The sequence below is a fragment of the Saccopteryx bilineata genome, chromosome 12 (genome assembly GCF_036850765.1).
Source record: "Saccopteryx bilineata isolate mSacBil1 chromosome 12, mSacBil1_pri_phased_curated, whole genome shotgun sequence".
Lineage (NCBI taxonomy): Eukaryota > Metazoa > Chordata > Mammalia > Chiroptera > Emballonuridae > Saccopteryx > Saccopteryx bilineata.
The window spans coordinates 50,396,452-50,420,145 of record NC_089501.1 but is presented as its reverse complement, the minus strand read 5'-3'; the positions used below and the strand labels follow the sequence as shown (position 1 = coordinate 50,420,145).

Here is a 23,694-nt window from a genome sequence, read left to right as displayed (position 1 = left end):
GGGAAATGATATTTTCAAACAACAGCTCAGATAAGGGCCTAATATCCAAAATATACAAAGAACTCATAAAACTCAACAACAAACAAACAAACAATCCAATAAAAAAATGGGAAGAGGATATGAATAGACACTTCTCCCAGGAAGAAATACAAATGGCCAACAGATATATGAAAAGATGCTCATCTTCTTTAGCTATTAGAGAAATGCAAATCAAAACGGCAATGAGATACCACCTCACACCTGTTCGATTAGCTGTTATTAGCAAGTCAGGTAATAGCAAATGTTGGAGAGGCTGTGGAGAAAAAGGAACCCTCATACACTGTTGGTGGGAATGTAAAGTAGTACAACCATTATGGAAGAAAGTATGGTGGTTCCTCAAAAAACTGAAAATAGAACTACCTTATGACCCAGCAATCCCTCTACTGGGTATATATCCCCAAAACTCAGAAACATTGATACGTAAAGACACATGCAGCCCCATGTTTATTGCAGCATTGTTCACAGTGGCCAGGACATGGAAACAACCAAAAAGCCCATCAATAGATGACTGGATAAAGAAGATGTGGCACATATACACTATGGAATACTACTCAGCCATAAGAAATGATGACATCGGAACATTTACAGCAAAATGGTGGGATCTTGATAACATGATACGAAGCGAAATAAGTAAATCAGAAAAAAACAGGAACTGTATTATTCCATACGTAGGTGGGACATAATAGTGAAACTAAGAGACATTGATAAGAGTGTGGTGGTTACGGGGGGGAGGGGGGAATGGGAGAGGGATAGGGGGTGGGAGGGGCACAAAGAAAACAAGATAGAAGGTGACAGAGGACAATCTGACTTTGGGTGGTGGGTATGCAACATAATTGAACGACAAGATAACCTGGACTTGTTATCTTTGAATATATGTATCCTGATTTATTGATGTCACCCCATTAAAAAAATAAAATTATAAAAAAAAAAGAAAAAAAAAAAGAAAAGTGTAAATGGGTTGTTGTTTGTTGACTTCGGGGAACGTAGTAACCTCAGATGCCTACCAGGTCCCCATGGAAGCTGAGGGGGCGTCCGCGACCCCCGCTCAGACTGAAGAACTATATTAGGCCTAGCCGAACCGCTCCTGCCGTCTTCCCAGCCCAGGTGCAGATACCCCGTATCGGCCTCGGCATGGGAGAACCTGAGGAGGCAGTCCCCGATTCGGGTGCTGTGTTTACATTTGGAAAAACTGTATTTGCTGAAAATATTCCCAGCAAATTCTGGTTTAAAAATAACATACCTACATATGTTGAATGTGGAGATGAACATTCTGCTATTATTACAGGAAATGATAAACTTTACATGTTTGGCAGTAACAACTGGGGCCAGTTAAGATTAGGATCAAACTCAGCTGTTTACAAACCAACATGTGTCAAAGCTTTAAAAACTGAAAAGGTGAAACTTGCTGCCTGTGGACGGAACCACACCCTCATTTTAACAGAAGAAAGCAAAGTGTGTGCAGCTGGAGGAAATACTGAAGGCCAGCTGGGACTTGGTGACACTGATGAGAGAAACACCTTTCATCTAATCCAGTTTTTTACATCCCAGTATCAGCTTAAACAGCTATATGGCGCCTGAGATCCTGCAGAGATGCACTTACGAGGGCTGTAAGGTGGACATCTGGGGCATCCGTATAATTCTATTTCACATGGTGAGAGGACGGTTGCCATTTAGAGGCCAGGATTTAACGAAAGTCAAACAAAACATTGACTCGGAAATTCACAATACCAGGTTTGAGAGACACTACCCTGACAAAGTGTCAAGCCCTACTAAAGACCTTAAAGGCTCTCAGCCCCCACGAGTGATCAGGCTTTGATTAAATCCTCAAAGACTCATGGGTAAATGTGGAAAGGGCATAGGAGGTTGACTCCCCCCTGTGGCCTGGAGCGGGATCTGGTGTGAGCGCTGACTGGGGAGAAGAGAGAGAAACTATAGTTGCAGGCAGATGAAAAACAGGATCTAGCAAAGGGAGGGCAGCAGTCTGAGAGGACTAAAGGATTCGTGCATGTGGGGAAGAGAGTTCCTCAGGGGAGTCAGCAAAGCAGGAAGGACCTGGAACAGGGGCTCTAGCTGACGTTTCTCTGGACAAAGTGACCTGTGCTGTAGCGCAGCCGCAGCAGAGATTAGGACAAGAGCGCCAGTGCCAGAAGCCCTCAATATAAAGGATCTCCGACCATTTTCCAGTTTCTTGACAATAGTTCCGTCAATCACTAAGGGTGTTAAAATCAAAAGATTTTTCAGGAGGCTACCTGGTCTGCTTATCCAGTGGGAATTGTGGGCAGGCTCCATTGCAGAAGAAAATTAGTTTGTTCTTTAGAAAGGGATCAGTGATTGACAGATCCTGTATAAGGCATCCCAGGGGTATGTAGGGTCAGGTTTGGATTCCCTTGCCCCATGGCCACCCTCTGACCTCAGAGTGGTCAGAGATGAGAATTGGCATCCCGCCATTCAAGCTCTGGCCTCCAGACCGTTAGGTAGAGTGGATGTGTCCAGGACATCTCCACGGGCAAACACGCACTCAGCACAGAAAAGAGGTCTGCCACAGCTGCGATCAGGGACAGGGAGCCTCGGCGGAAAGAACTGAGGGGAGGCTGGAGGCAGGCCATTTACTGCACCATGTGTCAAAGTGGGTGGGAAGTCAGAGGTCCTAGTCTTCCTCGGAAGAAAAAGCGATTTGGGTTCAGATTGTGACTCGGGGTATATTCTTTTGGGATTGTGATTTGGTTTAGGCACCTAAGATTGAGTTACTTTGGATTTTTAATATCAAGTCACCATGTCTGGTGAGTCTGGAGTAACCGCTTGGTAGAAGAGGGGCAATGTGGGAAATTTTCTGTTTGTCGCACCCTGGGCACAAGGTGAGAAAAGAGTTTGAGGTGCCAGGCTATGTGGCCAGTCCAGTGGCCTGAAAGAGGTGCCAGACTGAGTTGCAATGCTCAGAGCACATGTGGAGTGGGCACTGGCGGGTCCATATGGAGTGGGCAGGCTGTTGGGCCAGGCTGATTGGATAGGCAGAAGGGCCAGGCTGAATGGGCAGGCTGAGTGGGCTGGCTGAGTCCAGGCTGAAGTTCCATGCTAAGGGGCCAGGATCAGGGCCCACGTGGAGTGGGGATGCTGAGAAGCCAGGCTGAATGGGTAGTTTGTGGGGCCAGGCTGAGAGGCTATTTGCAGTGGCCAACATGAAGGGTCAAGCTGAGTGCAGGCGGCGTGGCCAGGCTAAGTGGCCTAAGTGGCCAGGCTGAGGGTCCAAGCTGACAGGGCATGCGGAAGGGACAGGCTGAGAAGGCAGACTCAGTGGCTATGTGGAGTGGGCAGGCTGAGAGTCCAGACTGAAAGGGTAGGCTGTGGGACCATGCTGAGTGGACATGCTGGGGGGGCTGGGCTGAGAGGCCAAGAGCAGTGACCAAGATGTGGGGCCCAGCTGAATGGGCAAGCTTATTGGCCAGGCTTGAGTGGGCAGGCTGAGTCACCATGTGGAGTGGGCACACTGAGGCAGTAGGCGGAGTGACTAGGCCAGTGGGCAGGCTGAGTGCGCAGACTGAGGGGCCACTCTGAGTTGGCAGGCTGAGGGAAGGTGATTTGGGTTCAAATTGTAACTAAGGTATTCTCTCAGGATTCTGGTTTGGTTTAGGCGCCTTGGATTTTTAACATCATCAAGTCACCATGTTTGGTGACTTTGGAGTAACCACTTGGTGGGTGAGGGGTGACGTGGGAAATTATCTATTCGTTCGCACCCTGGGCACAGGGGGCTTTGGCACGGTTAAGCTGGCCCGGCACATCCTATCGGGCATATACGTTGCTGTAAAAATTGTAAGTTTAAGGGACTGCTCTAACGCCTTCCGTGAGGTTCAGTTCCTTAAAGCGTGAAACCTTCCCAATATAATAAAGCTGGTGGAGGTGATTGTCAGGGACTCCATATTAAGCATCATCATGGAGTATGTCAGCGGTGGTGACCTCTGACTATTTACCTAGGAACTGCCCGAGCACCGAGGCAGAAGCACGACGGATTATCGGGCAGTTCCTTGGGCAGTTCCTTTCGGCACTACAGTATGGCCACAGGCTGGGTGTTGTCCACAGATACCTGAAGCTGGGGAACATTGTGATCAATGCAGACAAAAATATCAAAATAACAGAGTCTGGTTTAGGGAGGAAGTTGAAAAGGATAAACTAAAAATCAGACATTTTTTTCCTACCACCAGTTTTGTCAGCAGACAATGCCACACGCCAGGAGTCATGGGGAACTTCAGGAGTGGAAGCGAACTGTGATTCTTCCAGATATGAGGTCACACGTGACTGGCTGTGATTCACAGCACGTCACAGCCATAGGCCACAGCAGGAAGCTGAGTGGCAATTCAAGGCATTGGCCAAGGGTCCTGGATTCCAGAACCACCCCTGCAAGCTAGAAGGGGGACACCCAGGCCCATTCTTGGGGTCAGAGCATGGTCTCAGAACCAGCGGGCGTTTAACAGCCCTTCCTGACAGTTGGTAGGCAGCTGCTGTAGCCCCAGAAGTGGCCCCCCAGGTGGGCAAGCTTGTTCACCTGGCAGACTGAGCTGATGGCTTCGGTGACACAGTTCTCAAAGCACTGGGACACACTGTCTCCTGAGCCCGCAGCTTCCCAGCTGGTGTTATAGAAGGCGGGGATCTGGCGGAGGGGCTTCTCCTGCGAGGATGCAAGGGTGAGGGTTAGAGCTGGGAGTGTGGCTGCCAACTCTCTAGGACAAAGCTGTCACTTGTTTTTATTTCCCCTCTATTTTATCAGTGCCCCATTGTTCAAACCTTTGTCCCACCCTCACAAAGCATGTCCTCACTGCCCCCCAAACATCAGACCAGTGACAATTCAGCCTCGTCTCTTGCAGAGAAACTACCCACACCGCAGTCTGTGAAAACTTAAGTTTTGAAAACTAATTTGATTTTCCCTGGCCTATGTTTTCCTACAAGGAACCACTGAACAGTCATACATGAAATTCCCGTGCCATATTAAGAAAATAAAAAAGAAATCAACCTCAATTTTCCTAGGGGCGCAGGCCTGAACGAGAACAGAGTACTTCTGTGTTTTCCCTACTCTGGTCACCACCAGGCCACTGACAGGCTCTGGTATATGCCTGGGGTTCCCCTGGTGGCAACACCGTATTTCCTTTATCTGTTCTGGAAAGCACCTGGGGTCAGACAGCTCAGCTGCACCAGAAGTGGCCACGCAGTCACACATGGCCCATCCCTGTGCACAGGAGGTATTGTCCATCCACTCAAACGCACCCTCCGTCTCCACTGGTTGTCACCAATAGTCTGGTGCCTTCACCCCTGAGAAAGTATTCCCGATCCGGGTACCTGTTTGAGCCTCCCTTCCATGTCCCCCAGCAAGGACTCCTTCCAGCCGTGCTCCTCGGGAAAGTTTATTTCCACCAGCCGCCTCCAGACCTGCAAAAGCCACATGTGAGCAACAGCCCCCATTGCCACAAATGCCACGGTGTCATTCTGTGAGAAAGACAGACCATCATGGTAGTGCAGAGAGCACCTGGGCCACAAGGACACGTGCCCCCAGACTGGCAATGTTCAGGACACACACCTTAGCCCAGGAAACAAAGGGCCCTGACTAGGACAGGTAACTCCTCCGGTCCTTGCTGTGTAACCAGTGTTTATTCAGAAGGAATTTCCCTCTGATGTTTTTGTTTTGAATGCGGCAAACTCGCAACACACATAATGCCCCTGTCCCTCCAGCAGAATCACAGCTGTTAACCTTGAACACGGCTGTCTCTGTCCCTCGTTAGACCCTCTCACACTGTCCAGCAGGCTCTGTGCCATCCCTGGCTTCACCTGAATCTCCTCTCTATAAGTGAATGTGACTGGGGCAAATGTGAGCTCGGGCACATGCTGTTCTTAAGATCCCCTGAAGCCACTCTGGCAGTGGTGAGGGTCCGCTGGGCGGCAGTCCTCACCAGGTTCTTCTTCCAGTTTCACTTCCACTGCCCATCCACTCAATCCTGTTACCAAAGCGGAGAGTGAATCCATCCCGGCCCTGTGCTCTCAAAGGGCACGGGCGAGACTTCCCTGCTTTCCCCAAGTTCATGACAGAGCTTCGGGAAGCAGCTCCATCTAAGTTGCACAGATGTGCTCGCACACAGGGCCCTGCCAGCAGCTGTGTCCTCAGAACACTTTACTTTCCCGGCACTTTGCGGTTCACTCGATGCGGGTGACACAGGGACAGGGGTAAGAGCAGGGATGTTGTTAGAGTCATGCTCACAGACCCCCCATGCAATGACAGCTCAGGGAGGCTTGGCCATCCCAACAACACACCCATGGGCTCTGACCCAGGAAAAGCCCATCACGCTCTCTCTAGACTGGAAGGGGTGGGGAGCACCCTCATGGCCACAAAGCTGCCAGGAGCTTAGAGAATCCAACTGCTGTTTCCAGGTATACTAGCACAGTGGTTGGCAACTCATTAGTCAACAGAGCCAAATTCTTTAAACTTACAGTATATAGGTAGGTACATTCCTTATCAAGGTAGAGCCCGCACGTGGTATTTTGTGGAAGAGCACACACTCAAGGGCCCAAAGAGCATCATGTGGCTCAGGAGCCGCAGTTTGCGACCAGGGCACTAGGAGACTGTACCCAGCCTGGGGCCAGCAGGGGAGGGCCTCTGCCCCTGACAGGAGAAAGCAAGGGGCAGGGGAAGGAGGGTGGCTTCAGGTGCAGGTGTGGCTGCAGCACAGCACACAGGGTGACAGTTCTCAGCTGGGCACCAACACGCTGGCTCTTGCTTAAAGTCCCCGAATAGCACAGCACTTTCTAGAACAATCCAAGAGCTTCAGTTATGCATGCACACCCTGTGTTCTGGGCCTGGCCTAGACCTGGGCTTCCCCTCCACCCACATGTGGCTCCCCACAGGCTCTCAGAGGGTGAGGGGCCCCCTCATCCCTCATCCTGCAGGGGCATCCTGTTGTCTCTCTGTGGGACCACAGCCCCAGTCCCAAGGCCCTGCCCTTTGCTCCCAGAGTACCGTGGAGAAAGCCAGCTTCCCCTCAGCCCATGGTGCCACCCTTGTGCGCTCACTGATGGCCCCTCAACAAGTCCTTGCTGCCAGAGCCTGGCTCTGTTTTCCTCTTGGGGTCCCCGTACCCAGCACAGGACCGGGCACAGGTGAGCGAGGGAGGAACAGCTTCGAGCCTGAAACCCTACACTGCAACCTTCACCTTCTCTCCTGTTTTCCTGCATCTGGCCCTTCAGTTCCACTGACCCCTTATATCAGCATCCAACTGACAGGCTTTTGTAAAACTCACCATGGACTTTCTGGTGGCGTTTTCAGTTTGCAAAGCTCTTTGCTTTCACAGCACAGGTGGCATATCCTGACCACACTGTGGATTCTGCTGCTCCAAGCAACATCTAAGACAATTCTTTCTGCAGGAAAAACTGCACTCCATGACTGACCAGCTTCCTTATACACAGTTAATTTGGAAGTTGGCCCCAGCCTAGGATAATTTAAATGAGATCTTACTTCAGGAGAAAGCCATCACCTTACCAACAACATCATTTAGAAATGTGTCTCTGGGATTTTGAAGAAATCCAGAAGGCATAAAAATAAAACTTAGGGACTAAACTAAGAGGACTCTTCAACCAAGTATCACTGAAGAAGCCACACAGAGACTGGTAGGAAAAGTGGAAACAGGGAAACGCGGAGAGGGCTGCACAGCTCCCCGGAGTGAACGGCAGCAGGGAGAGACTCGCGTGGCAGGAAGTGAGTGTAGCAGAGAGGGAAGGGTCCTGAGCCCCAGGAACAAAGCCCCAGCCTGTAGCCCTAGAGCCCAGAAGAGGTGTAAGGACAGTATTTAGCTGGAAACAAGTCAGGATACTGTTTTTGAGAAAGAGTCTGATTTCTCAGACCCAGGATCCTTCTTAAAGGGACCACGCAGAACATCTCTCTCATAACCACCCACCTGGGCTCCTGGGGGGGGGGGGGGGAGAGGAGAGGACCAGAGTAACAGGAAGAGAGTGTAATCTAGGAGGCACAGGGAAAAGCATTTTGGGAGATAGCCACCCTAACCCCTGGGACAAGTCACCCCCCCAAAGCTGAAGTGAATATTTCCCCTGAAACAGCAATACCAGCAAAGGGAAGCAGGAGAGCAGCCAAACAAGTTCCCCTGCTGAGGGCGCGCTGGATGGTGCGGGCGGCAGCAGGGAGAAAAAAGCGCGGTTCTGCTGGCAGGGGCGGAAGCTGGCTGGCCACCAGTGGGCTCAGGTGTGAGCTCAATCTTGCCCGGCTAGGGAGAAGGGGGCAGTGCAAAGGCGGCCAAGCTCAGCTGCTGGCAGCCTGTAATCCAGCCTCCGGGGAGAAAGGGCGGGAAACCCAGAAAGGGTAGGAAACCAGCCCCGGAGCAAGGGCAGAGGAGCACATCCCTTGCCCCGCCCGTGCAACCCAGGCTTGCAGGTCTTACTTGGTAGCCGGCTCCTCCCAGTGGGGGTGGAGCCAAAAGCCCAGTAGAGGCGGAGTTCGCTACTGAGCTGAGCTTGGGCAACGCAGTCCTGCCCGGCAGGTAGAGCCAAGGCTAGCAGCCGTACCTCAACTGGGCTCCTCCTGCAAGGGCAGGGCTAAGTCCCGGAAACAGGCGGAGACCCACAGCTGAGCAAAGGTGCTCACCAGTGCCCTCAGGACCGAGCATAACGTCACACACAGGGGCGGGGCAAAGGCCAAGGCCACCAACGCTTGTGCACCCGAGCACAGCCACTCTCCGTGAAGAGAAAATGCAGAGGCAGAGAAATACAACACAGATAAACCAAGAGAAATCCCCAGAAAAGGCCTAAGTGAATCAGATATAACCAAATTACCAGATGCAGAGTTTAAAATAACGATTGTTAGGATGCTCCAAAGATATCAGAACCACCATAGATGGCCATTATAAAAACCTAAATAAAGAAATAACAGATATAAAAAAGGACATTGAAATAATAAAAAAGAATCAGTCAGAAATGACAAATAAAATATCTGCTGTAGGACTTAAGCAGGGGAGTGACAATTCTTTGTAAATGATCATGCTGGTGGTAGGATAAAGAATGCATTAGAGCCCTGGTTGGTGGCTCAGTGGTAGATGGTCGGCCCAGTATGTGGATGTCCCAGTTCAATTCCTGGTTAGTGCACAGAGGAGAAGTGACCATCCTGCTTCTCCACCCCCTCCCTCTTTTCTCTCTCTCTCTCTCTTCTCCTCTTGCAGCCATGGTTCAGCAGGTTTGAGGACATTGCCCTGGTGCTGAGGATGGCTCTGGGGAGCCTCCACCTAAGGTGCTAAAAATAGCTCGGTTGCAAGCCATGGTCCAGATGGGCAGAGCATCGGCCCCTGACAGGAATTGCTGGATGGATCCCAGTCAGGACACATGTGGGGCTCTGTCTTTCTATCTCCCCTCCTCTCACTTGGAAAAAGAAGAAGAAAAAGAATGCATTGGATGAGGAAGCTGATACAATGATCCAAGTGAAAGAAACTTGGGATAGAAAAAGGAACAGCTAAGGGATATTTATTTATAAGTCAGTACTGACTTGGCAGTCCTACTAGCCATAGGGGACGAGAGAGAAGTCAAAGGTATCTCCCAGGTGCTACCAAGTAACATTTCTGTCACCACTTAGACAGCTGGGTAGATGATGAAGCCAATCACATAGGTTGGGAGCAAATTATTATTATAGAGTTGAAGCTTTTAAAAGAAAATGACAGAAGAGATTTGAGCATGTCTAAATTCTAAACATTAGCCTGACCTGTAGTAGCACAGTGGACAGAGCATTGACCTGGAATGCTGAGGTCACCAATTTGAAACCCTGGGCTTGTCTGGTCAAGGCACATATGAGAAGCAACTACTATGAGTTGACGCATCCTGCCTCCTCCCTCACCCCCTCTCTTTCTCTCTCCAAGGTCAATAAATAAAAAAGTTTAAAAATTTCTAAAATTTGGCCCTAGCCGGTTTCCTCAGTGGTGGAGCGTCGGCCTGCTATGCAGGAGTCACGGGTTCAATTCCCGGCCAGGGCACACAGGAGAAGCGCCATTCTGCTTCTCCTCCCCTCCCCATCTCCTCCTCTCTGTCTCTCTCTTCCCTTCCTGCAGCCCAAGGCTCCACTGGAGCAAAGATGGCCCGGGCACTGAGGAGTGGCTCTGTGGCCTCTGCCTCAAGCGGCTAGAATGGCTCTGGATGCAGCAGAGCGATGCCCCAGAGGGGCAGAGTATCGCCCTGGTGGGGCATGCTGGGTGGATCCCGTCGGGCGCATGCGGGAGTCTGCCTGCCTCCCCGTTTCCAGCTTTGGAAAAATGCAAAAAAAAAAAAATTCTAAATTTTAAAAAGTCTCTGCCTGACCAGGCGGTGGCGTAGGTGGATAGAGCATCGGACTGGGATTGTGGAAGGACCCAGGTTAGAGACCCCGAGGTTGCCAGCTTGAGTGCAAAGCTCATCTGGTTTGAGCAAAAGCTCACCAGTTTGGATGCAAGGTCACTGGCTCAAGCAAGGGGGTTTCTCAGTCTGCTGAAGGCCCATGGTCAGGGCACATATGAGAAAGCAATCAATGAACAACTAGAGTGTGTCACAAAGCGCAATGAAAACTAAGGATTGATGCTTCTCATCTCTTCGTTCCTGTTTGTCCCCTGTCTATTCTCTCTCTGACTCTCTGTCTCTGTTTAAAAAGTAAATAAATAAAAATTTTAAAAAACAGACAAAAAAACCCACTCTTTGACTTTTCCTTACTGTCATAATTCTATGAGGAAGCTTCCCTTGTCCCCTCACTTCCCTTTAGAGCCAGGAATACCCATCCCCCCTCTTTACCTCGATCTGCCAGTAGTCACAGATGGCCTTCACAGAAATGGTGCTCTTTAGCACATGGTCAGGACTTTGTGGCTTTAATGGAACAATTGTTTTTGATCTCCCAACAAGACTGGCAACAGAACTCTTGGAACTGTATAAGCTGCTCCTTTTCATCCTACAAAATGAGAAGAAAATAAAGACACTAATGTTGCTACTCAGTGTGACTAACAAAAACTGAATGCTCCACTCCCTTAGAGAATGTCATTTCTCAGTTCAAGAATTGTTGGTGGAGCCATCTTAGAAACACCGGGGTAGAGGAAGAAGGAGAGACCGTTTCTGTTTTCAACCAAGTGCATTTGGACTCAATTTTGCAGCTTTTTCCCTGTGCCCTTTTTCAAGGAACCATAAAAGCTACATGCAAAAAATAAAAGTAAAAGACAAAAATAAAACAAAAAGAACTTCTAGCTGCCAAATACAACTATAAAGCTAGCAAAGGATTCCCCCAAATAAAGTTTCAAAGAACACACCAAATTAAAAACAATAACAACCATGTTGTTATTGTTGTTATTCAACTTCTCAATGGGAAAGCCAGTTCTTGCCTTCTGCTTAGGAGAAGCTAGAGTTAAGTTCTTTAAAAATTTTAAATTATATCCACCACAAATGTTTTACTTTTTTTTAATTGAGGTCAAACTTTCTCCAGAAAGATCTTAGCTCTCCAACCAACAATCTACAAATCAATACTGTTGGTGAAGGCATTGCGACAAAATGATTTAGGGTTCACCTTTTAGTGCCTTGCTGTGTGACAATCATGTAAATTTGATTGGTTTGAAAGCAGTACCAGGCAAAATTAAAACTCTCAAGTCTCTGCAAACCCAATTATCTTAAAAACTAATGAACCTCTTGTCAACAAAATTGGTAGCGATCTACTGCCAATTCCATTAACGTAAAAGATTAACCGGAATGTTTTGAGCCTGTTCCAAGGTATAAAAACTCCTGAAAAAAGGGCTTTCTTAGAATGGAAATAGATGTAATGAGAGTAAAGAGTTAATAATGTTAAGAAATGTCATTAGAGGAATTAGAAATATGCAAGTTAAAAAAAAAATGCTTAAATAAACTACCTGTGCCTGTCCCGGGGAGCATGATTGGAAGAAATACAACTTGAACTTATTAGTTAAGAAAGAGGAATGGAATCTATCAGGGAGACAGCCTCACTGTTCCATACTTGCAAGCTCACCACCCATGTCATTGCCTTGCAATAAAGATGTCAGTTTCTGTCTAACCCAGAGCCAAACATCTCAAACTCGAGACACCAAGTGCTCAGCGTGGTAAAGTTCTGAAAAGAACCGGAAGCCAGGACAGATGCTCCCGAACCTGACGGAAAGCTGAGGACAGGCTGAGGAGCAGACCCAGGTCACTCCATGCCCCGAGGATGCCGCCAACCCCGACGCCCCTGACCTGGAGGAGGAGGGAACAGAGCAGCGACCCTCGAGAAGAGAAGATATGACAACAACTGCAGAGGAGTTACCTACGACAGGAAAGGTACTCTGTGGGAGGGGAGGAGATAACAGCCAAGGATTATTATAATCCTCCTTCACACCTGAAGTACCTCCGAAAGAGACACTGTAGAGACAACATCTGAAAAGTCAGGTTTTTACCCTTTATTCCAAATTAACAGATATCTGCCCAGGTGAAACACTGAATGCAAACTCATTCATAGGTTTATAATTCCTCAACCAACATTCATAAGTGCCCAAGTCTTACCCACACAACAAATGGCATTGTTTTTGAGTTATTCTGCTTTTCTTATTTATAATCTTCTATTGAAGTGTGAGGGTCCCCTGCCTTCTCATACAGGAAAAGTAATTTCTCTATTACAAACATATTTCCTTCTTACTGAGAGATGTACCTTGAGCCTGTCTTGCCAACTTCTACGTAACAGACATTCAATAAATGGAAGTAGTCCTGCTGATTTGATTAAAGCACTCCTGAAGGGACAGTTCATTGGAGGAAATGAAGGTAAAATTGATTTGGGTTTAAAATACTAAATGCAATACTTTTTTTTCTTTTATTTGTATTTTTCTGAAGCTGGAAACGGGGAGAGACCAGTCAGACAGACTCTCGCATGCACCCGACCGGGATCCACCAGGCACGCCCACCAGGGGGCCATGCTTTGCCCCTCCGGGGTGTTGCTCTGTTGCGATCAGAGCCACTCTAGCACCTGGGGCAGAGGCCAAGAGCCACTCTAGCGCCCGGGCCATCTTTGCTCCAATGGAGCCTCGGCTGCGGGGTGGGGAAGAGAAAGACAGAGAGGAAGGAGAGGGGGAAGGGTGGAGAAGCAGATGGGCACTTCTCCTGTGTGCCTTGGCCGGGAATCGAACCTGGGACTTCTGCACGACAGGCCGACGCTCTACAACTGAGCCAACCGGCCAGGGCAATACTATTTTTTTTTTTTTTTTCTCATTTTTCTTAAGCTGGAAACAGGGAGAGACAGTCAGACAGACTCCCGCATGCGCTCCAACCGGGATCCACCCGGCACGCCCACCATGGGGCGACGCTCTGCCCACCAGGGGGCGATGCTCTGCCCATCCTGGGCGTCGCCATGTTGCGACCAGAGCCACTCTAGCACCTGGGGCAGCAGCCAAGAAGCCATCCCCAGCGCCCGGGCCATCTTTGCTCCAATGGAGCCTTGGCTGTGGGAGGGGAAGAGAGAGACAGAGAGGAAAGCACGGTGGAGGGGTGGAGAAGCAAATGGGCGCTTCTCCTGTGTGCCCTGGCCGGGAATCGAACCCGGGTCCTCAGCACCTAGGCCGACGCTCTACCGCTGATGCCAAACGGCCAGGGCAATACTATTTTTTTTAAAGTAAATATGTTACGTAAATAACTGGGAAATATAGCATTACCTCTAGGTAAGATTTTAATGTCCTTAAATTTAAATTCAATTTTCTAGTACCTCATCATTACCAAAAGAAAATTTGCCAAGGAGGAGAAATTTGGCTCCAGTCTAGTTTCATAGGGGTTTTCTGAGTGAAAAAGAATCTGATGTCAGTTAATCCCCTTCAACCCTACTTTTGTTGCTCTACACCAGGGGGTCCCCAAACTACGGCCCACATTCGGCCCCCTGAGGCCATTTATCCGGCCCCCACAGCACTCCAGAAGGGGGTACCTCTTTCATGGTGGTCATGTGAGAGAGGCATATTTCCATTGAAATACTGGTCAGTTGTTGATTTAAATTTACTTGTTCTTTACTTTAAATATTGTATTGTTTCCCGGTTGTTTTTTTACTTTAAAATAAGATATGTGCAGTGTGCATAGGGATTTGTTCATAGTTTTTTTTATAGTCCGGCCCTCCAACAGTCTGAGGGACAGTGAACTGGCCCCCTGTGTACACAGTTTAGGGACCCTGCTCTACGCCTCATCTCTGGCTCCAACTACAGACCTGAAACAGACAGGAACAAGGCAAAGAAAGTATGAGAGCGCTAAGAGTGCTCAGGGGGAGATGACTAGGCTTTACTTCAATAATGTACCCAAAGGAATCTTATTAGCAATGAGTCTTAAAGAAAGAAAGGAAAAAAGGTAAAGGGAGCAAACTGATTACACTCTATTTGAATGTGGAGCCAAACATAAAAACAATGGACCCACTGCCTGGAGCTTTCAAGGATATAAACAGTAGCAGCTGACAGGTTTACCCTGTTTTCTCAGAGCTCCTTTCTGTAATATCGTCCCACTGATGCCACACCCACCATGGAGTCCTAGAGCAGGTCCTCGAGGCGGGATAAGCTGGTGTTTATGGTCACAGGAGTATTTCCGCTTGATGGAGTCTTGGAGGTTCCTCAAGAAAGACTCCAGGTCATCATGCATCACTGAAGAACTGTGGGGACAGACGGGAGGGTGCCTTGTGCTCACTACACGACAACACCAAGACCTTAACTGAGACAGCCTACTGCGCAGAGCCGAGCAGAGCCGATTACACTCTCCCGGCTCAGTGAGGTTCATTACAAAGGCCATGGAAGTATAAACGGGAGCTTTTATGATGCCGTGGCCTAGAACTATTACTGGTGACTAGCACAAAGCCTGCTGACCACTGTGGAAAAGTCAGCTGGCTTCACCCCCCCAGAAAGCTCTGCTCATTCTTGACTTCTCACTAGTGAACAGCACTGGGCTGTGAGGTATAGTTCACAAAAGCCTAAGAGGTTTGAGTTATCAAATGTTTTAATTTGTTGGTATAATTACAAAATCATCAGGAAGAATATTTAACTTAGGGCAAAACCAAACAGATAATAATTTATTGTCTCTCCCTACCCTCATTTGAAAACAAGTAGCATATCCTTCATTCTGTGAGAGACTATAGAAAAAAAAAAATGGCCCTGTTATTCTATAGGTCTTGCCATCAAGAGATGGAGTCTATTTCTCCTCCCCTGGAAGCTGGGCATGGCCACATGACTTCCTTTGGCCACTGGCCTGTTACTAAGCAAGGCAGCAGACAGGCGCTGGTGCGCTGGGGCTCCCTCTCTCTGGCTGCTTGTGGGCAGAGGCACCACGTGGAGAAGTCCAGAATAACCTGCTGGGTGCTACAGACTTGTATACAGACCTGTAGCTCCTCACCTCAGATGACGTCAGACATGGAGTGATGCTGTTAGGGACCCACCAACCCCAGCCTGCCTGCCAGCTGCCTGCAGTCATGATTCAGCCAGGTAAGATGAGAAGACCACGCAGCTGAGCAGAGCCCTAAGTGTCAAACCATAGAATCATTAACTACCTAAATGATTGCTGTTTTAAGCAACTTAGTTTTAGGGTGCTGGTTTATATAATAGAAGCTAACTGACACAGGTGAGATTAACTTTGCCTTCCCCATGTATATGCATGTGCACACACAATCTCTTGCCAGAATGAAAATATTCTCCTCAGTCTCTGATACACACATACTTACACAAAGGCACGCACACAGACAAACACACAGCCCACATACCTGAAAGCAAGCAGTGTTCTCCTTCACGTGCTGCTCGACACACAAGCACAGCTGCTTCATCCACTGCAACTGGGACTGGACAGCGGCGCTGTAAGCCTGCAACCACCAAGCACAGGCAGAGCAGCATGAAATCAACACACCCAATACACGCACAATGCTCTCCTCCAAGGACAATCTCCTAAGGATAGGGAGGCCTACAGAAGATACATGGAGGTACTTGACTGGCACCTGCTCAGTGCTTCCCGTAAGCAAGAGGCTTGTCTTTTATCTAACATGGTCTTGTAAGAAGGGGTTACACAGAAAAGGCCTCTCTACACTCAGTTGCAACTAAAGGATCTAGCCAGCAAAACTCAGGCATAAACAAACCCCTCCTGAGTTCCTCTACCATCTTTCCTCTCTGGGCAACAATACCAAATCAACAAGAGGATCTGTCTGGGCAGTTACTTGAAAAAATATGGTCCAAGTCATTTTCCCCGTGAAGTTAGGAGTCAATATCCCTTCTTGTTTTTCATAGTATTCTTCTTAGACCATCTAAACTGTTTGCAGTCTTTTGAGGGCTGAGACGAAAAGGGAGAAGACCCAAGACAAATGTTCCCATCATTCCTCCAGGTCTTTCAGCAGAACAAAGTCACTGATTTGAACACTTTTATAACAACTGCCTCTGAGCACTTGGCCCTCACACACCCTCCAGTCCATACCTCCAGTCTGCATGGCTGGGTGGTTCTCACGTGATAGCAGCTCTGCTGTATCTCGTAGAGACCGAAACACATCCTGTTTCTCCTCCAGTTCCATTCTCAACTCCTGAAAGTGGAATAAAGGTTTATGCAAGAAGCACTATTAAAGGGACAGTATCAATGAAGAAAAGGCTCTGTTCCCTGCCCTACTTTTTAAAAACCTACAGCACTGGGTTACAGCCAAAATGAGATGCATGAACAGTACATGCCAAAGGGTTTCAGAAAGGAGCAAAAATACTGGAATTACTGAGGAATGATTCACAAAGGATGTGGGACCCACGCCAGACCTGAGTAAGAGAGGGAAGATAGGACGAGCACTGAAAGCAGAGAAAGGACAAAACTGGGCTAGAGTGGCTAGTTCATGCCTGCACCCACCTGACACACCAGTGGACCCGAGGCCCTGAGTGGCTGGCTTCGCTAAGACTATTCCCACAGCCTGTAGTGTCCTCTTCTGGCTCTGAATTCTATTAACATTACAAGACCTACTTTAGATGCCAGCTCTTCTATCAGATTTGACCCCTCTCCCTTGATGCTTTCCAAGCACCTTCTTTATATCTATATAGTCTGTTCTCATACAGACTTGTTCTAGGAATTATCATATCTATTCCGTCTCCTTTACCTCAGGAAGAATCCTGTACCACTCTCTATTCAGGAAAAGCCTATATTTTAAAATAACTCTAAATTCATGGAATTAAAATATATCTAATGTAAATGTTAGTTAAAAAGTTTCCTATATTGCCTGACCTGTGGTGGTTGCAGTGGATAAAGCATCCACCTGGAAATGCTGGGGTTCCGCCTGGTTCGAGCCCTGGGCTTGCCTGGTGAAGGCACATGTGGGGTTGTATGCTTCAGCTCCTCCCCCCTTTCTCTCTCTGTCTCTCCTCTCTCCTCTCTCTCTCTCTGTGTCTCTCCCTCTCCTCTCTAAAATGAATAAATAAATTAAAAAAAAAAGTTTCCTATTTGCCACAGGATTTACAAGATGTTTATAAAATCCGCCCTGGCTGGTTGGCTCAGTGGTAGAGTGTCGCCTGGCGTGCAGAAGTCTTGGGTTCGATTCTTGGCCAGGGCAACACAGGGAGAAGCTTCCCATCTGCTTCTCCACCCTCTCCCCCTCTCCTTCCTCTCTGTCTCTCTCTTCCCCTCCAGCAGCCGAGGTTCCATTGGAGCAAAGATGGGCCAGGGCGCTGGGGATGGCTCCTTGGGCCTCTGCCCCAGGCGCTAGAGGTCTCTGGTCGCAGACAGAGCGATGCCCCAGAGGGGCAGAGCATCGCCCCCTGGTGGGCAGAGCGTCGCCCCATGGTGGGGTCGACGCGGGTGGATCCTGGTCGGGCACATGCGGGGAGTCTGTCTGACTGTCTCTCCCTGTTTCCAACTTCAGGGGGCGGGGGAAAAAAAAGGCGCTTCTCCTATGTTGCCCTGGCCGGGAATCAAACCCCGGGTCCCTCGCACGCCAGGCGACGCTCTACCGCTGAGCCATCCGGCCAGGGCGAGACCAAAAGTTTTTTAATGAATTTTAGAGAATTCAGCATTTCTGAGAGGCCTCAGTTAAACAATACTAAGATTATTAGCTTATTAAATCTTACTGAATCTTTTACAACACTTTGAAGTGGTGCTATTATCCCTTTTATAGAGGTCCAGAGAGATTCAATGACTTGCCAAGGTCACAGAGCTAGTAAGCAGAGGAATAAGAAGTTACATTAGAACTAGCTCACTTCAAAGACTATAAGCTTAACCACAAGCCATGTTGCTTCTGAAATGACAACTTGCAGGCTGCTGCTCTGTGAACCCAAGACACTGCCTTTCTAAACAAACTCATTCTAGCGTGCGAGTTCTCTCTCTCCACATCCACTTCTCCCATGCGCAGATGCATTAAACAGTATCCTTATTTCTACCTAGCAGAATGCAAACCCAGAAACCCAAGCTCTCAGCAGACTAGACCCTCTGTCTCCTTCTGCTGCTATTACAGAAATATGACAGGCATGTTGTGCTAGACTCACAGAGAAGTAATTTTTCTTGGCCGAGATATTGGGATTATTGTCACTCCAATCATATGCTAGTTCCTCCTCCTCCTTCTCATTCAACCAAATCAACTCAGCTGTAGCTCTGGAAACAAATTTATGCAGGCTCTGAAGGTGCCTCATCCGGAAGCTAGAAGTTCCCTAGACAAAGCAAGGGTTACAAGGTGAAACCATCAGCCTTTCATCTACAGAAGATAGCACATTTGACCCAAGCAAAGAATATTCAGGAAATGAATTTTGTCTTCCTTTTTACATCTCTGGGTGCTTCTCCATTGACTTAAATGTAGTACAAGTCTGGTACAGGACTCCCAGATAGAGCCCTTGTCAATTTTAACTAAAAGCTGGAACTAACCAGGCCTTTGTGGGGCTCCCTGGATAAAAAATGATCCTGGGCTTGTCCTACCCTGGGCAACACTGAGTGATAGAAATGAAAACACAGAAGTCCCCTCCTAATCAACCCAAACTTTCAGTATGGTGTCTCAGAGCACACACAGCCACTGCTTTGTAAAGCATGACAGCTCAGACAGGTTCTACTTAAAACTTCCTGGGGCAGTGGTTCTGATCCATTAAGAAAATATTATACTACATATAACAACTGCAGAGTAAATGATACAATCTAATTAACAGAAAACCAAAACAGGGCCAAACTCAGAGCTTTCCTAGCTAGGGCAGAGTTGTATGGAGGGAAGCAGATTCTCCATGAACAGAACACAGGAGGGTTACTCAAAACTTACCTTTAGTTTACAATACTGTGTCTCCAGCTTCCCAGGAGTCCAACATAACTAGTGTGAAAATTCTGGGACATTTTTCCTTGATAAGAAAGTTCGAAATAAAAATAATTAGAGGAAAAGTAAACTATATTTATGGCATAGCTTCAACTATGTCAATGCTATGTCTGCACGTAAGTAAAGATCACTTACTCTGAGAAAATAGAAACTTAAGACAACAAATCTCTGGGTCAGATTTTACAGCCTGGAGTAGATCAATGGAACAGAACATAGAACCCAGAAATAAATCCACAGCTCTATGGACAACTGATACTTGACAAAGGAAGTAAGGGCATACAATGGAGTAAAGACAGCCTCTTTAATTTAATAAATGGTGTTGGGAAAATTGGACAGCTACCTGCAAAAAATGAAAACTAGACCACCAACATTACACCATTCACAAAAATAAACTCAAAAATGGTAAGAGACTTAAATGTCAGCCGTGAAACCATAAGCATCTTAGAAGAAAACATAGGCAGTAAGCTCTCCAACATCTCTCACAGCAATATATTTGCTGATTTATCTCTACAGGCAAGTGAAATAAAAGACAGGATAAACAAATGGGACTATATCAAACTAAAAAGCTTTTGCACAGCTAAAGAAACTAAGAACAGAATAAAAAACAAACTACACAATGGGAGAACATATTTGACAATACATCTAATAAGGGGTTAATAACCAAAATTTATAAAGAACTTGTAAATCTCAACACCAGGAAGACAAACAATCCAATCAAAAAATGGGCAAAAGAAATGAATAGACACTTCTCCAAAGAGGACATACAGATGGCCAATAGGCTATATGAAAAAATGCTCAACATCACTAATCATTAGAGAAATGCAAATTAAAACCACAATGAGATTATCACCTCACACCAGTCAGAATGGTGCTCATCAACAAAACAACACAGAGTAAGTGCTGGCCAGGATGTGGAGAAAAGGGAACCCTCCTGGCACTGCTAGTGGGAAGGCAGACTGGTGCAGCCACTGGAAAACAGTATAGAGATACCTCAAAAAATTAAAATCAAACTGCCTTTTGACCCAGCTATCCCACTTGTAGGAATATACCCTAAAGAACACCATAGAACTGTTCCTAAAGGAGAAATGCACCCCCATGTTTATGGCAGCATTGTTCACAATAGCGCATATCTGGAAACAGCATGTGTCCATCAGTGTACGAGTGGATTAAAAGCTTTGGTACATATATACTATGGAATACTACTCAGCCATAAGAAATGATGACATCGGATCATTTACAATAACATGGATGGACCTTGATAACATTATATGGAGTGAAATAAATAAATCAGAAAAAACTAAGAACTATAAATTCATACATAGATGGGGACATAAAAAAATGAGACTCAGAGACACAGACAAGAATGTGATGGTAACGGCGGGGTGGAGGGGGAGTGGGGGCGAGGAAGGAGAGAGAGGGTGGGGGGAGGGGAGGAGCAGGAAGAAAAACAGAAGGTGACAGAAGACAATTTGACTTTGGGTGAGGGGTATGCAATGTAATTAAATGTCAAAATAATCTGGAGATGATTTCCCTGAACACATTTACCTGATTTATCAATGTCACCGCATTAAAATTAAAAATAAAAAAATAACAACCAGCTCAGCTCTGTATATTATGTGCTCATTGGCTCAATAAATATTTTTTGAATGAGTGAAAAGTCAGTGAGTAAGAAGATTATTCATTCAGAAACATCTGTGATGCCTGCAAAATGGTAAGGACAATGATGCAGGCATCATCAGCACCCTGTCAGCCACACCTTCTCACAGAGATGTCAAAAGAAGCAACTTCCAGTATTAAAATCTAAGCATGAGGTCTGGCTTAATCTAGAAACCACGATCCTAGTACTTGTGTGAAACTCCACTGAATACTATGCTCACAGGTCTCCCAGGTAATCTGCTTTAGGCATCTATTTGAAAGCATTGTTTTATATTATTTATGATATTCTATATATTTTCTTAATTGAGAAAAGACCATTTTAAAAGAGCGGAGAGTAATCTGAAAGGGGCCAGAGCAGTTTTCATTGCTCCATTGTTAAAACTCCCTGCACTGGAGGGCAGTTACAGGTAAGCAACATTTTCCCTCCCATCATTATGTTTCTTTTAATATCTTTGTGTGTCTCCATCAATTCACTGGTAAGCGACTTCACATTCCTAAAGTAAAGAAGTCTACCCTGCTGCTCATTCAATCACTTTAATCAAAGGACCATTTGTACACAGATACAGGCAAACACCAGGTAGAGGCATCCACCCAAGGCTGGGCTATCATTCCTCTCGTCCCCAAAAACACGGCTGTCACCCAAGTCCTAAAAGCAGGAGTCTCGCGCTCCAGCCAGTAGTCACAAGATCTCGCGCTCCTCTTAGTAGTAATAATATGACAATCCCCTCGGTGGCATCCAACTTCTGACTGTGTGAGTGACTGTGTGTGTGTGTGTGTGTTGGGGGGGGGGGTTGCGTGAACAGGAGTTACCAGGAAGGCAAGGATTGGGGTTGAGAGGAGTGGGGACCAGGCTGGGGAGGAGAATACACCCCACCTTCAAGTTCACTAATTCCTTGTCCTCTGCCCGCCCTGTGCTCAAGCCTCGCATACTCCTACCTATCCCAAAGCCGATCTGGCACTGCAAGCGACAGTCTCCAAGGACCACCCAGGGAAGCGGCCCAGCGCGAGCCCCCAAACTCTTGGCTGAGCACAGTTCAAAGAAAGCCCAGAGCGCTGCGCCCACCTCTGGGCAAGAACACCACTGACACCGATGACTCTAAATTCACCCCAAAGAATCACCTTGCTCCTGCCCATCTCGCACTAGTTTAACCTCAAGCCCCAGCGAACTTCTCAAAAGAAACTGACAACAAAATAGACAGCCAACTAAATGGGAAATGTTTTCAAACAACAGCTCAGATAAAGGCCTAATATCCAAATATACAAAGAACTCATACAAAACAACAAACAAACCAATAAAAAAATGGGGAAGAGGACATGAACAGGCACATCTACCAGGAAGAAATACAAATGGCCAACAGATATATGAAAAGATGCTCATCTTCATTAATTATTAGAGAAATGCAAATTAAAACTGCAATAAGATACCACCTCACACCTGTTAGACTAGCTATTATCAACCAAGACAGGTAATAGCAAATGCTGGAGAGGCTGTGGAGAAAAAGGAACCCTCAATTCATGGTTGGTGGGAATGTAAAGTAGTACAACCATAATGGAAGGAAGTATGGTGGTTCCTCAAAAGACTAAAATTAGAACTACCTTATGACCCAGCAATCCCCTCTACTGGGTATATACCCCCCAAAACTCAGAAACATTGATACGTAAAAACACATGTAGCCCCATGTTCATCTGCAGCATTGTTCAGTGGCCAAGACATGGAAAGAACCAAAATGCTCTTCAACAGGAAGACTGGATAAAGAAGAAGTGGCACATATACACTATGGAATACTACTCAGCCATAAGAAATGATGACATCAGATCATTTACAATGAAATGGTGGGATCTTGATAACATTATATGGAGGGAAATAAGTAAATCAGTAAAAACCAAGAACTAGATGGTGAAAAAAGATGCAGCAGAGTAGGCGGATGCACAGACACCCAGCTCTCAATACCAAACTGGAATACAAAATCAATTTAGAAAAAATCAGCATGAAAAACCAACACTGAACTGCAAAGAACAGCTCTCAAAACCAAGGAGCAAGAGAATCCACAATAATCCTGGTAAGGAGTGCCTGAATCTCCTCTGCTTACAGGAAAGGGAAGGAGGGGGGTGAGGCTGAGAGCCCAGAGAGGATTTCACAGAGGAAAAAAGCAGAAACTACTGCTCACAGCCACTTACCTGGCGACCAGGGAGCAAGGTGGGTTGAAAAGACCAGCTTATCTCCCAAGTGGAAAAGACAGGGAGAGGGACAGACTGTGAGGGGCTAAGGTATGCAAGAAACAAAATAAAAAAGCTGACCATTCGTGCTGGAGGCGGCCATAGCTGGGGGAGGGACTGAACCTTTCACAAAACAGAGCTGAAGTGCTTCGGGATCAGAGATCTCCGGACATCTATCCAGCTCCAATCAGCACAACAAGACACAGCTGAAAACAAGAAGTGGGGAGGAGGGGCAGTAACTCAGGTCTCCATGGAGATCTGAGATACACCTCCCCCTACTGAAGCTGAGAGAAAAAACCCTGCCCCCAGTGAGATTAGTTGGAGGAAGAGACCTTCAGCGTCTCAGGTTACACCCACAGCATTCCTGGATACAGTTTCAAGGAAGCCCCCTGCTGAGATCAGTTAACAAGACTATCACCTGTTAAGAAAACAAACAAATCAAGACTTCAAAGCTGCCCAAATCCGAAAGTGGATTACAAATAATAGCTGATACCAACCCACGAAGACCTAAAAAT

At 47.1% G+C, this 23,694-nt stretch overlaps 1 protein-coding gene across 1 annotated transcript; it reads right to left on the bottom strand.

Moving 5' to 3' along the window:
• Window positions 1-15,104: 15,104 nt before the first annotated feature.
• On the bottom strand, window positions 15,105-19,285 carry LOC136316072 (microtubule-actin cross-linking factor 1-like). The gene is made up of 5 exons (XM_066247810.1): window positions 19,256-19,285; window positions 18,501-18,662; window positions 16,498-16,570; window positions 15,770-15,865; window positions 15,105-15,145 (listed from the first exon to the last, which is right to left on the bottom strand). Exons 2-5 carry the CDS (start codon window positions 18,642-18,644, stop codon window positions 15,105-15,107), a joined length of 354 nt encoding a protein of 117 aa, XP_066103907.1. The 5' UTR covers window positions 18,645-18,662; window positions 19,256-19,285.
• Window positions 19,286-23,694: the final 4,409 nt, after the last annotated feature.